The sequence below is a fragment of the Culex pipiens genome, chromosome 3, assembly GCF_016801865.2.
Source record: "Culex pipiens pallens isolate TS chromosome 3, TS_CPP_V2, whole genome shotgun sequence".
Taxonomy (NCBI): Eukaryota; Metazoa; Arthropoda; class Insecta; order Diptera; family Culicidae; genus Culex; species Culex pipiens.
Window position 1 is genome coordinate 146,051,567 of NC_068939.1, and position 14,335 is coordinate 146,065,901.

The 14,335-nt window shown below is 37.7% G+C and overlaps 1 protein-coding gene across 4 annotated transcripts in view; it reads right to left on the reverse strand.

The window, feature by feature from the left end:
• Positions 1-4,700: 4,700 nt before the first annotated feature.
• The window catches only part of LOC120419104 (transcription intermediary factor 1-alpha-like), a 78,603-nt gene continuing 68,968 nt past the window's right edge, over positions 4,701-14,335 (reverse strand). For 3 of the 4 annotated variants that reach the window (XM_039581698.2, XM_039581696.2, XM_039581699.2), the window contains exons 8-13: positions 10,621-10,958; positions 10,092-10,551; positions 9,871-10,027; positions 9,656-9,779; positions 5,368-5,391; positions 4,701-5,232 (exon numbers count right to left, since the gene is read on the reverse strand). In XM_039581698.2, coding sequence (XP_039437632.1) covers positions 5,080-5,232; positions 5,368-5,391; positions 9,656-9,779; positions 9,871-10,027; positions 10,092-10,551; positions 10,621-10,958 — 1,256 coding nt within the window. In that variant the 3' untranslated portion in view covers positions 4,701-5,079. The remainder of the gene's footprint in view (positions 5,233-5,367; positions 5,392-9,655; positions 9,780-9,870; positions 10,028-10,091; positions 10,552-10,620; positions 10,959-14,335) is intronic. The other variant, XM_039581697.2, reaches the window with a different exon arrangement.

The window sequence follows — 14,335 nt, forward strand, 5'->3', positions numbered from 1 at the left end:
TTTTGATTGCAAATTCGATTTTACATTGAAAAATGAAGTTGAAAAATTTTTGCGACCGATATTTCGATTTTTTGAAAAAATCAGTATTGATTCAAAAAATCATAACTCGGTCAAAGATTTTTTGCCCATTCTGGAAATTTCTGAAAAGTTGACATTTTATGTCCTCTAAAACATATCAAAAAATAAAAAAAAATTAAAATAGTGTTTTTTTGCAAATCAAGTTTTAGTGACAAAAAGTTAAATCAAAAATCACCAAAAAATTTTTTACCTTGTAGCATTTTTTTTTTCAGTGTAGTCCATATCCATACCTACAACTTTGCCGAAGACACCAACTCGATCAAAAAATTCCTTCAAAAGATACAGATTTTTGAATTTTCACATATCATTTTTGTATGAACAGCTGCCAAATTTGTATGGAAAATTATATGGACAAACTAATGATACAAAATGGCTTCTTTGGGCATACCGAAGGCACCAAAAATGTTTCAGCCGGATTAAAAAATACAAAAAAAATCGAATGACCGAAAACTCAGAGAATTGCTCACATACATTATTTTTTACAGCAAAATAAAAATATCCAAAATAAATGCCTTCCAGTTTGCAAACATAGTAACCAATGTATTATGCTTGTTCACTTATGTACAAATATCTCGGCTTTGCGTGGACATAAGTAGGATGTTGAAAAAAGCAAAATGTTCTCCGTGGAAAAAAATGGTTTATGGATTACAAAAAAAAAATCAAGTTCGTTTTTGTATTTAAAAAAAAAGAAACACTTTATTAGCTTAGGTCATTGACAGTCTTCAATATTTTTTTTAATTTACAGTCCAGACACGATTATCCGAAGTTTCCATTATCCGAAGTTTCCATTATCCGAAGTTTCGATTATCCGAAGGTTTGTATGGGACTTCGGATAATCGAATCACGAACAAAAAAAAATCGTATTTTTTTATTTTCTTGTTTTTAATATAACATTTGAGTTCTACGACCCCATTTTAGTCAAATTTGAGTTGTTGATTGCCTTTTAAAAAATAAAATGTTTTGTTTTTCAATATTGCATCACCGCCATTTTGGCCGCCATCTTGGATTTAAAAATTCCAAAAAATTGTAGCGTAGTTTAGAGGTCATACCTAAGGCTACCAACTGTACGGATTTTTTCCTTACCGTACGGATTTTCGACCTTCTCCGCGGATTTAAAAATTTCATTGCTTTTTTAATTGGGACAAAGCTTTCTCTAATAAGATATTTTTATTTAACTGTAAGTTTCAATCGGACCGCGCACTGGACTTACGAATCCCGAGGCGGGCGCAAAAAAAATCTAAGTTTAAATATAGGTCTTCGGTGCCCTCTCCCCGTGCCATACCTTCACACTTAGGAAACCCGGGAGGCGGAGTCTTGTCGCAAAAAGAACGATACACGCCTGTGGATCCGTTGACGAAACCGCAAGGTTTAAGAGGGCCACATTATAAGGTGTTACGTAGATTCCGTTTGCATAATTTTCCGGGTTTTCCTCAGTTCAAAATTGATTGTCAATGATTGTTCTTTTCAAATTCCTTACAAAACATATTTACTAAATAAAAGATCAAATTTTGGCTTGTGAAAACCTTGTGTTGTGCTTGTATTGTCGCTCTAGCACTAAACCGAATCGAGCGATTTCCACTCTCGCCGCACTTTTTCTCTCCGCCTTTTTCTGTCAAGGGACCATCCATAAACCACGTGGACACTTTAGGGGGGGGGGGGGGTATGGCGATTGTCCACGCTCCATACAAATAAAGTTTTTTTTTGTATGGACAATTGTCCACGAGGGGGGGGGGGGGTTGAGATTTCCAAAAAAGTGTCCACGTGGTTTGTGGATGGTCCCCAAGCTTAAATTGGTATTACTCGATCAGTGTGTAAGCCAACTTTGTTGTGATTCCTCCACATTGTTTTGATTGACGAAAATTTATATTGGTGGATGAACCAACTTTTTTTGTTTATTTAATAAAAAACAAAATATGCACTATTTTTACCTGCAGAAATGATCAACATCATCATCCAAAATCTCCAACGGCATCACGCAATCGTTGATGCTATTAAGCTTGACAGATAAAGGCGGAGAGAAAAAGTGCGGCGACAGTGCAAATCGCTAGTTTCGATTTGGTGCCAGAGCGACAAAATATTTTTTCAGTGACGTATATCCTCGTGTTCAACACAACTTGTTACACTCAGAATTAGACTTGATAAGTTTGTGAAACGTAGTGTCAGATAAGTAGCCGCGAAAATTCGATTTATCTCCGAAACCACAATATTTATAGGACCTTTCTAATAAAAACTATTTAAAAAAAACAGAAAGAAAAACTCTAGAAATGTTTTCGTGAAAACACTAACAACGATATTATTCGTAAAAGCAAACTTGACATTTCGTAAACTATTAAACGTTTAACAAAAATATTTTTAATTCCCAAATTCCAAACTTATCTAAATAATTCCTTGACAATTTTTGTTATACCATGGTGTCATATCGGTAAAGTCTACGGATTTTTGCTCAGCAAGAGTTGGGGAGCGTTCTTTTATTACGTAACGCGAAAAATCGGACTTTAAGACCCCCTCCCCCCCTCGTAACAAAATTTCCATACAAATTAAAAAAAAATGTATGGCGCGTAACACGGCCTCCGATCCCCCCTCCCCCCCTACTGCGTTACGTAATAAAAGAACGCTCCCTTGGTAGCCTTAGTCATACCTATGCTCAATCAAAAATTAGACAACGAAAAAAAAATTTTTTTTTCGTGATTCGATTATCCGAAGTGAAATTTTTCCGAGCCCTTCGTATAATCGAGTCTGGACTGTATTTCGAAATTTTCGTGCAATTTAGGATATTGATTTCTATCGAGAAATTAAATGTGCAACATGGAGTTAAATTTTCTGTCAAGCTGATGTGAAGTTTTCCATGACAGCTGGGAAAGTTTCACTCCATGTTACCGGCTCACATCTCTCTTTTTAATTTCTCGATACAACTTGATCAGAAAAAGATAATTTCAATTTGGCACTTTCCTGTGTACGATTGAAGTGAAATGACCCACATAATCTTTACAATATCTATATAAAAGATAGCCGGAAAATAGTCCTCAACATTCCGTCTTTCCCAATTTCCTAACTTGACTCAGTTAGACAGACTGTAAAAAGATTTGGCCGGCAATCATTTGCGAGAAAAAAAATGATTTGAAATCAATTGATATTTTTTTCTCATCCTAATTAAAAACGGCAACATTAACCAAACATCAACACCCTCTTTTTAACGAAATCTACACGCCAGTCTAAATCTAGGCCAAAACCCTGTCGCATTTTCCGAAGCAACAACAGACAACAAAGCTCCGCTCGTCTAGCCGAGATGACTTCGTGCCACCCCCTTTCTCTTCATTTGCTAGGCTTCCGGCTGAAAAGGCTAGTCCTGATTATAATAATTTCCATTTTCACCAACGTTCGTCGTGATTTCCCGCCCCAAGCCAAACAACATCAAAGCGACGCCGCCGAAACTAGGACAACGCTTTCCCTCCCAAACCCCACTATGCGACGACGACAATCGAAAACAAGTTAAACCAGGAGGAGGGTGAAATTTTCATGGACTTTTTTCGGCACACACAAATAACACAACACAACACCGCGCGCGCATTTGATTACAATTTGAGTTTTGTGTTTTTATTACTTTTGCTGCTCTCGCACACAACAACACACTTTCGTCCTGTCCTGTCTCTCGCTGCCGTTGTCATGGGGGGGGTGGTGTTGTCGCGAGCACTTTCGCGCTATTCACAAAAGAGACCCTTCTTCATCGTACTCGAAAAAACTAAATAAATCCTTTCTCATCGCACGCGACCTATTTGCAACTGTTTGTTTTTCTTTATGAGTTGTTTGTCATCTACTCGATACTACTGGAGACTGACGTTGAAGGGGGGAGGGCGGCAGATTAAGTCTTAATCTCTAGGAAATATGTCTGGTATCTGTGTTCTCAAGTTAAGGAGGGGGGAAAGGTCCAAGAAGTCCTTATCTAGAAGAGAAAGTTGACTCAGCTAGGCTTAATCCACACGCGACAATTCTAGTTACGTTTGAAAGAGTGTGTGTGTGTGTGACTTATTACTGCTTCTTTTAATCCTACTCGCTAAATAGTAATAACTGCTAATCGGCTCTCTTCTAGCGTTCCCTAGATTTTTTTTTTCGCTCACGACAGTAGGTTGATGTTTAGTACTTAAATTCTGGTCACTTCTAAAGTCTCTCTCTGTTTGTGATCTTCTACGAATAATAGTAATGGATAAAAAAAAGAAGAGGACTCTCTCACGTAAATGATACATATACTTTATGTGGTAGCGATGATACAATAAATAATTAATCTGTGTTGAGAATATTTTAAAATTAGTTAATAGAAGTCCGCGGGCAGACGCGCGCACTCCAAAACCACGATTGATGAATAAATGGAAGTTTTTTTTCTCTCTTAGTTTGCCTTGTTTCGTACACTTTCTAGTTTTAAACAGCGAAACAGCCCAGATTTGATCTCGTTTAGTAATGTTTGTGTGTGTGTGTGATCTTTGTTCGATTGAGATTCCAACCAGATTGGATTGCATTTTAGTTTTAGGTGTAAGTTTTGTTTTTCTTCACATTCAGTTTGTGAATCCTAGCTCCAAACGTAATCCTTAACGAACTAATATTTACAATTTTGTTGCTTTTTGGAAAACTTCTTCGTCAACCCAATTCATGTCCTTTTGATTCATGCTTAACTTTAATTTCGTATCAAAACTCATTCCTTTCCTTCGCAAACACGCACTTTTGTTCGTCACTATTCAAAAATAATGTACAAGATTTCAACCCACCTTCCGCTTAACCACTTTCTCCGTCGGGCGCTTCCACCTCCTCCTTCGCCTCCTTCTCAACGGTGGCAGCAGCAGCGGCAGCCGCGTCCAGTCCACCTCCATCCGCAGCTTGCGCGTCCGCTTCGCTCTCCCCGGAGGGAGGCCTCCCGTCTTCGGGTTGTCGCCCCCGACCGTCGTCGGCGGAGGAAGCTGCTGCTGCTGCTGGCTGCGCGTCACCCGACTTGCCGTCCGGCCGCACCGACTGTTAATCCTCCTGGAGGCTCTTGATGCGCTTGGCCGGCAGCTGCAGGTACTCGTCGAAGCTGTCCCCCTCGAGGTACTTGGGCAGCCACTTGGCCAGCTGCTGCTCGAAGAACTTCTCCAGCTTTTGGGCGTTCTTGAAGGTGGGGCTGTCCTCCTGTTGGTGGAAAAATGAGAAAACGCGGTGGTTAGTGAAGCTCTTCAGGGGGCTGAGATGTTTCGAGGTTGGTGAGACGGTTGGTTGGTTGGTTGGTTTTCCCTTCAACTTTCTCTCAAGGTGTTCGTATATTACCATTTTATCACTGTGTTGACAGCTCTGAAAATTAATTCGAAATTTTGAATTAGCAAACGGAATTTAACAGAGCTCATGTTATTATTGTATAGAGAATATGTACAAAAAATCATATGATAGCTATACAATGAGTTTTCTAATCAACTATCAACAATCAAATAAAAGAAGTTTTGATATGCCAACATTAGGCTGTTGCAAATATTTTCCAAAGTTATCAAAGCTAAACGATTTTCTATGTTGATTGAACCTTTTCAAATAAAACTCTTGATTTGTTGCTTGAAGAAACTCTTGAATTATGTCCACTGAGGTTGATTCAAAGTGAATACATGTACAGTCATCCCACATATTCGGAACGGTCTCAGATCGGCCAATGTTCAAAAAATCATAGCAAATCGATAATTGAACTAATCGATTCGCTTTTACCTTCATTTGAAAGCTTTTCTTGCGATCTTTCGAATGCTGTATCGAACATCTGCAAATTTTAACTTTTATATAAAGTTTTTGAAGAATTACTTTGACCCTTGAAGTCCACAAATTTGGAACACTTTTTTCTTACGAATGTAAACAAACTTTGGATCTTTCCAGGAGTACATATTTATTACCAAATAATGACTTCACACACTGAAACCAATGAAACTCAAGCTTAGTGATGTTTTATACATGGTTTACTAACTAACTTTTTTGTGAAAATATCAGTTAAATTCAGGTGTTCCACAATTGTGGGAGGCACAATAACATCCCACAATTATGAAACAGGCCATTTGGAGGCAGTGTTTTGCTGCCCTGCACAAAATAGTCTTGGAATGAAGTTTTTTTTGAAAAAGTACTACTTTTACTAGTGAAATAGCAAGATAATGTCCAAATGAAGGTTCTAAAAATCGTAAGGTCGACAGAAAAGCTACTTTTGGCATGCTATTGACAAATTATCATCAACGTGTTCCGAATTTGTGGGAGTTCCGAATATGTGGGATGACTGTACCCTAGTTTCCAAATAACCAAAACTTTAAAGAAAAATTTGCATTTTTTTTATCCAAGAGAATTTTGCAAGACAATTTGATTTTCATGAAACGACGGAAACGACCTGATTTTATGCAAGAAAAACGTTTCAATCATCTACAGATACATTTATTAGTCGAATAAACAATTTCACAACAATGCAAATTTTCATTTTCTGGAAAAAATAATAAACATTTAGAAAATAAAACAGAAAATGAACATTTCTCAGGAAAATAAGGCGAATGTATCATTTTTTTAAAGATTTTTCTTGAGATCCTTCATACATCGGAATCAAGATCGAAATCGGTTTGAATTTATTCGAGATACATTCATTCATATAGTTCCAAAGGTGCGCCTTACGCTCAGTTGTGGATCACAATTTGAACCGAGAATGAGTCGGCATGACCCACCCGTATGGATCAACCCTGAGGTCGCTGGTTCGAATTCCGCGGCGGGCGCCCTACAATTCTGAGTGTGGATTAATATCTGGAGATTTTTGGGTGTTTTTTTAATACTCCTGACTCAAGGCGGTTTCAAAAACACCCAAAAAGCAAAACCTGGAAATTTGGTTTATTGGACCTTTTCAAAAAAAAAAAACTCCAGACTTTTTCCCCGACTTCTCCTAAACCTCAATTAAAAGTAACAAATCAAAAAAATATTGCAAACCAAAATTTGTTCATGAAAAAATCCAACGATTATAATTTTAAAATAAATTTATCAACAATAAAATTGTCAATTTTTATATAACTCTCAATTTTGATGCAGAGGAAATAAAGTTAACAGTAAGTCTTTGATAGCAATGCATTGCATTTCAAGGTACATTAAATTTTTGAAAACGGTTACACATAATGTTTTTGCTCCTCGGTTTTAACTGAAAAATAAAAGGGATGGCAAAAAGTTTAAAAAACTAAATTTTAATATTTATTCCTGATTTTTATATCAACACACTGTGACGTTTTTGATTGCTTTAATAAATTACCCAGGAATTCATTTTTTATCAGGTTTAATTATTAAAATCAATGTTGATTTTTCATGTTTTCTATTGTTTTATGTTTCAATTTATTTCAATAAAAACTTTACTGTATCCACCTTTTGGTGGTTGATGCCTTCCTCACATTAATATAATTTTGATAGGGTTGTCAAATCATCATCCTAAACATATCTGAATTTAAATGTGTTTAAATAACACTTAAATGCTCATAACTTTTGAAGGGGATATCAGATCTTCGATGTTTTAGACTCGTTTGAAAGGTCTTTTGATTACCTATCCAACGATGATAAATGATAAAAACTTTTGATATGGTTATCAGATCTCCGATGTTTTGAGCTCGTTGGAATAGTAGTTTATGCAACAAGTTGCAAAAAGAGGATTTTTTCAGCACGAGTCGTATATTTATCCAACGAGGTTCACCGAGTTGGATAAATACGAAGAGTGCTGAAAAAATCAAGTTTTGCAACGAGTTCCATACAACATTTTTTGCAATTCCAAAAAACACACACTGAGTGAAATTTTGTGTCAAATTAGCATGTATTTTGTCAATAAATCGTTTAAATCAAAAAAATGTTGAAAAGTGTTACTTTTCGAAACAAGTGCTGAAAAGTTCAACTTTTCAGCACCCATTTGAGTGCTGAAAAGTAGAACTTTTCAGCATTTATTTTGAAAAGTGTTGCTATTCGATTCTGTTATTTTTGGTACAGAAAAGTAGGCTATTTCATCGTTCAAGAATGACAGGAAAAGTAAGTAGTTTCACGACGGGATTGCAAAAAGGTCTTTTTTGCAATTCCGTCGTGAAACTACTTACTTTGCCTGTCATTCTTAAACGACGAAATAGCCTACTTTTCTGTACCAAAAATAACAGAATCGAATAGCAACACTTTTCAAAATAAATGCTGAAAAGTTCTACTTTTCAGCACTCAAATGGGTGCTGAAAAGTTGAACTTTTCAGCACTTGTTTCGAAAAGTAACAATTTTCAAAAAAAAATGATTTAAACGATTTATTGACAAAATACATGAAAATTTTACATAAAATTTCACTCAGTGTGTGTTTTTTGGAATTGCAAAAAATGTTGTATGGAACTCGTTGCAAACTTGATTCTTTCAGCACTCTTCGTATTTATCCAACTCGGTGAACCTCGTTGGATAAATGTACGACTCGTGCTGAAAAAATCCTCTTTTTGCAATTTGTTGCATAAACTACTATTAGATACCTGAGCAGTTCTATTGATTTTTTTTTTCTGTATTTTTTAATCCGACTGAAACTTTTTTGGTGCCTTCGCAAAAAAGCCATTTTGCATCATTAGTTTGTCCATATAATTTTCCATACAAATTTGGCAGCTGATGAATGATGAATGAAAATTCAAAAATCTGTATCTTTTGAAGGATTTTTTTTGATCGATATGGTGTCTTCGGCAAAGTTGAGCTTTCCGGTAAAAATATTTACGAAGCTGAAAAACCAAGTCTGTCATATAGAAATTGTCAAAAACCACCAAAACACCTATTTTTTCAACATTTTTATTTTTAAAACCGCTGTATCTTCTCAAGGATTGGACTTAGGGCAATGGTCAATATGGAGAGTTTTATGTAAACTTTAAGGGGAATCGATTCCCACTATCGATTCTGAAAAATGTTGAAGTTTAGATCACTTTTCAAAAAAAAAACAGTTGTAGTAAATGATTTTTGTATTTTTTTTTTTTTAGAAGAGGCATACCATCCTGCATCTTTCGTCAGTCTTTTAGTAACATTTTAGGCTATTTCCTCAAAAATTTCGAGCGAAAAAAATCGTGACATCACCATAAAATTTAACTTTTAAACTTAAAAACTGAAAAATCTCATAGAAGTGGCGTGTATTTTTGTTTCAGTGTTTTTTTTTTTGGAAAGATCGTCCAATTTCCTACCAGTTTGTCTTTTACCACTTTTTGATACGATGCAACGGCTTCGAGTTACAGTTATTTTTTAATTGCAAAATACAAAAATATTTAAATACCTTACGCCCTTCTCAAATATTATTTTCGAGTACTATTGGCTCCATATACGCAAAAATGTCTTATATAGACCTAGGATAACATATCTACAAAGTTTGATTGAAATCGAAGAGGGTCGGGTACAAAAGTACCAGAAAAAATCCTGATTTGAGCTGGAATTGCTCAATATGGAAGAATCAATTTTTTAACCTGCCCTGCCCATGTTTTACTAATGGTACTAATTACCACACACGAAGGAACCAAACCCAATAAACCCAAACCTAGCTAAGTTAACTCACATAAAATATCATAAAATCACACAAATACACACCTGGTAGAAGAGGTACACGTTGTTAAACAACCGCTTCACGTCACTGATGAACGAGGGAATATCGACGTAATGGTCACTGTTGCTCATTTCCAGCTTGTCACGAATCATGATCAACGAGATGGGGCTGCAAAACAAAACAAAATCCAAATGAAACAACTCGTTCGACGGAACATAATTCGCACGCTTTGCACTCCGCACACAGTACAATGACTCACTTGCACACAATGTCGTAGTACGCCTTGTTGGTGTCCGGTTCCAGGTGCCGGAACGGCATGCTCGTTTCGTACTGGCAGAACAGCTCCAGCACGATCCGCTGCAGGATCTTCAGCTCGAGCGGCGAGATGCCGACGTTGCGCTTTTCGCCGAGGGGTTCTGGGGAAGAAGAAGAAGCAAGGTTAGATTTTCGGCGGCTTGCGCGAGAGTTGGGAGTTCTTACCCGGTGGCAGGTCGGCAAAGTTGTAGCACAGCAAACACTGCCAGGTTTCGCTCTCGTCGGGCAGCGAGTCGATCACCGGTATGTGACACGTCTGGTGGAACACTTTCGGACACTTATCACAGCACATCAGCTCGCCGCCGTCCATGCAGACGGCGCACCAGTCCTCGTTTGGGTCCAGCTCTTTGGGGATGTTTTTCTCGTCGACGAGTACGCTGCCGGGACCGCCGGCACCGCCCACCGCCGCCAGTGCCGCCAGAGCGGACGCGTGCTGACTGCTGGTGGTGCTGCTGCTGGAGGTTAGGTCGGTGGAGCTGTGCACCTGGGGGGAGGTTGTTTTGCCCCGGTGACCCTCGGGCAGCACCTGGACGCCGTTTGAGTCCAGCTTGGCAATGGTGGCCATCAGATCGTTGACCGAGTCCTCGCAGGTTTTGTCGATCGACTCGACGAACTCTTTGCCGGGCTATTGGTGGGGGGTGGAACGAGAGGTGTTTTAATTTGTTTAGCTGGGGTTTCTCGGTTGATTCCCTACCTCATTCGTGCTTGGCGAAGGGGTCTTCGGGTTGGTGGAGCTCACGTTGGGCAGGGCATTCGCGAGCTGTTGCAGGTGATGATTCTGCTGGAGCTGCTGCTGCTGGAGTTGCTGGGCTTGCTGTTGCTGTTGTTGTTGCTGCTGCTGCTGCTGATGCTGTTGCTGGAGGTGATGCTGCATTTGGCTGAGGGCACTGGCACCGGGGGAAGATCCACTACCGCCACCACCGCCGTTCATGAGCAGCGAGTTTCGCATCGTGTCCGGCGATTTCAGCGGGATCTTGAACGACTCGTTGGGACCGTTTCCGAACAGGTGTAGACCGGACGGGCTGCCGAATCCTGAAGATGGGATGTGGAGTTGGGTAGTTGTTGATAAGTTAAGTGGTTACACGGATTGAAATCATGTCCGCGATATCGACAAACATTGGTAATCTCGATGCCTCTGTGTTCTCTTATGCTAACTAGATAGGGAAACCAGCAAGCTTAGTATAAGAGAACACAGAGGAATCGATTTGCAACGAAATCGCAATTCGCAATTCGCAATTTTCAGTGTAAGAACGGGCCTTGACCGATCTTATGCACCAGGTTCCCGACGAACACGCACTGCCCTTACACCTACATCTCACCCTTGCTCTGAGTCAGTACGAGCAACACGCTAGAACACGCTTTGAGTGTTCGTGCCAGGCATGCACACCTTCTTTTCCGGTTACGCATTTTAACTCGGCCGGGGGTGGTACATTACGTAGGGTTTGATGTAAGTATAAGCGCCTAACCATTTATAGTGTGCCTATCAACTTTCATAAAGCAAAAACTGTTATATTTTTAGTTTGAATTCAAAAACTAATTGTTAGTTACTGTGTATTGTTTTCTCCTGAAATCTTCCCTATTGTTGAGTCGTGTTTATCTGTTGCTATTTCTTTTGTCGCGGTGTTTTGTTACAATATTTTGGTCCTAAGCATTTTATAAAAGTTTTTCAAAAGTACAATAGTAATATTTGCGTTAATCCTTTAATCATTTCATAAATTGAGTCAGGGCTCGAACCTCACTTGCTTAAGAAAAAGGTGAAGTTTCAAAACAATGGACAGTGAAAGAAATATACTATGTAAAGAATCAATAGTAAAAAAAAGATAGTAATTTATGAAGAAGATAAAGAAATTAACAATAGTTAATAAATAGAGGTAACAAACATGCTTAGATTGTATTGAGGGCAATTTACAGGGAAGATGAAAAATAATTGAAATAGATAAATAAAAAAAGGCACATGATAAACAAAATTGACATCGCTGCCAAATTAAGGGAAAGCAGACAGTTTGTTGCAGCAGCATCAACTAGTAAAATAGAGTGAAAAAGCGTTGAGAAATAAGAGAATCAAATAAGTAAAATCGAAATCAAATGAAGGATAGTAAACAAAAGCCGTTTAAGAAAATTAGTGAAACAAAATAAACAGATGATAGATGATAGATAAAAACGGAAAGAAGAGAAACCCCGTTGTGTGATGTTTCAGGTACATCTACAGCAGTTGACTCAACATACTGCGAATCAAAACAATACCGTCTACAATCACAAATTACTTCCCTTTCCCACATTGTCGCGCCCCTTTCTTTTAGCCGTCTCGACTCTAACCCTCGCTGGTCAAAGGTTTACGATCCGTTTCCACAGGCCACCAGCTAGGTCATCATGAAAACCAAGCCAACGTGGAGGTAAGAAAATAGGACACTTGCAAGGAACCAGAGCTATACTGTCCTGATCAAGAAAGATCTAACAGGACTACGGACGTAGTCAGTGACGCTCCTTCCAGGATGTTCCTCGCCTGAGCGTCAACTGAAGAGATATCATCAGAATCATTCGCACTTGGCCTGCGATTTGCAACGAAATCGACAACAAACGTCCTCGATTTTGAATCGTGACGATTGGTGATGCCTTCACTGCCGTTCCACGCATAATTGTCCCATGTTCAAAAAGGTGCAACTGAGAAAAACGCGATTGTAATGTTTTGACCGTTTTTTTGTGTTTCTACGCATAATTGTTCCATAAGTCCTCAAAAGTCTCTTATCATCCCAGTTAGCAGTTTATCACTCTTTTTTGTAATTCTCTTGCAATACAATAGGTAAACAAGATAAAATACTTCGTAAAAGTGATTATTTCGTGAAAGAAAATACTTAGTGGGACAATTATGCGTAGAAGTGAAGTGTGTTTTTCGAAAATTAAACGTCAAACTAAACCTAAAAATGACAAAAAGTCAGAATCGACCAAAAATGACATGGGACAATTATGCGTAGAACGGCAGTGCACCCTTAATGAAAATCATGGAAATCTGGGATTTTTTGATTTTAAGAATTTGGAAATTTGAAATCGAGGAATTTGAGAATTTGGGAATTTAGGAATCTGAAGACTTAAAATTTTTGAAACGATGAATTTGGGATTTGAGAAACTGGAAACTTGAGAATCTGGGAATTTGTGAATCTGCAAATCTGGGACAATAAGGGAATTTGAAAATACAGAACTTCGTGAATTTAAGACTCTGAGAATGTGGGAATCGGGAAATTTGGGATTTTGAGAAGTTGGGATTTTGGGATGTTGGGATTTTCGGAATCTGCGAAATGGGAAATATGTGATTTTAGCAATTTGAGAAAATAGAAATGTGGGATTTCAGAAATTTGGAAATCTGGGAATTGAGGAATTTGAAAATTTGAAAACTGATGAGTTTGTTATTCTTGGAATCAGGGAATTCATAAATAAAGTATTTTAGAAATTCGGGAAATTGGAATCTTGTTATTCGGGAATAAAGGATTTTGGGAATTTGGGAACCGAGAAATTTGGAAATTTTGGAATTTTGAATTTGGAAAATAGGAATCTGGGTGTTGAGGAATCTGTGAATCTCGGTTTCTTGAGATGTTGAGAATCTGCCTTTTGTGTTTTAGGAGTTTGAAAATTTGATATTCTGGGAATTTGGAATTTGAAAATTTGGGATTTCTGGAATTTGGGAATAAGGAAATTTGGAAATTCGGAAAAAAAATTGGGGAAATTTGGAAACCTTGGATTTTATGAATCGGGAACCGGAGAATCTGGGATTTTGGAAATCTGAGAATTTGGGAATTTGTAATTATATTTATTTGAAATTACGGGAAATCTGGATTTTTTTAAATCTTTGAATTTGAGAATCTGGAGGAATTAAGGAATTAGAAAAATTGAGGAGGGCAGGATTTGAAGAATCTGGTAATTCGGGAATAAAGGATTTTGGAAATTTGGGAACCTGTGAATCTGGAACCTGTGAATTTGGGATTTGTAGATTTTTGGATTTTGAGAAAATGGGATTTAGAAATTTGGGTACTTAAGATATTGGGAATCTGCGAATTTGCGATTTTAGGAATTTGAAAATTTGTGAGTTCGAGAATCTGGAAACTTTGAAAATCGGAATTTAGGAATTTGAGAATTTGGGAATAAAGAAATTCTGGAAATCCGGGAAAATATGTAAATCTTTGAATTTTCGATTTAATAAATCAGGGAATTCGAGAATCTGGGATTTTGGGAATCTGAGAATTTGTGAATATAGGAATCTGGATTTTTTTTAAATTTGGGAATTTAAGAATCTGGAATTTTATGAATTTAATAATAAGGTAATTTTAGGAGGGCACCTGGAATTTGGAGAAAAAAAATAATTTGAAAATAAGGGAGTTAAGGATTTTTAGAATCTGGTAATTCGGGAATAGAGGATT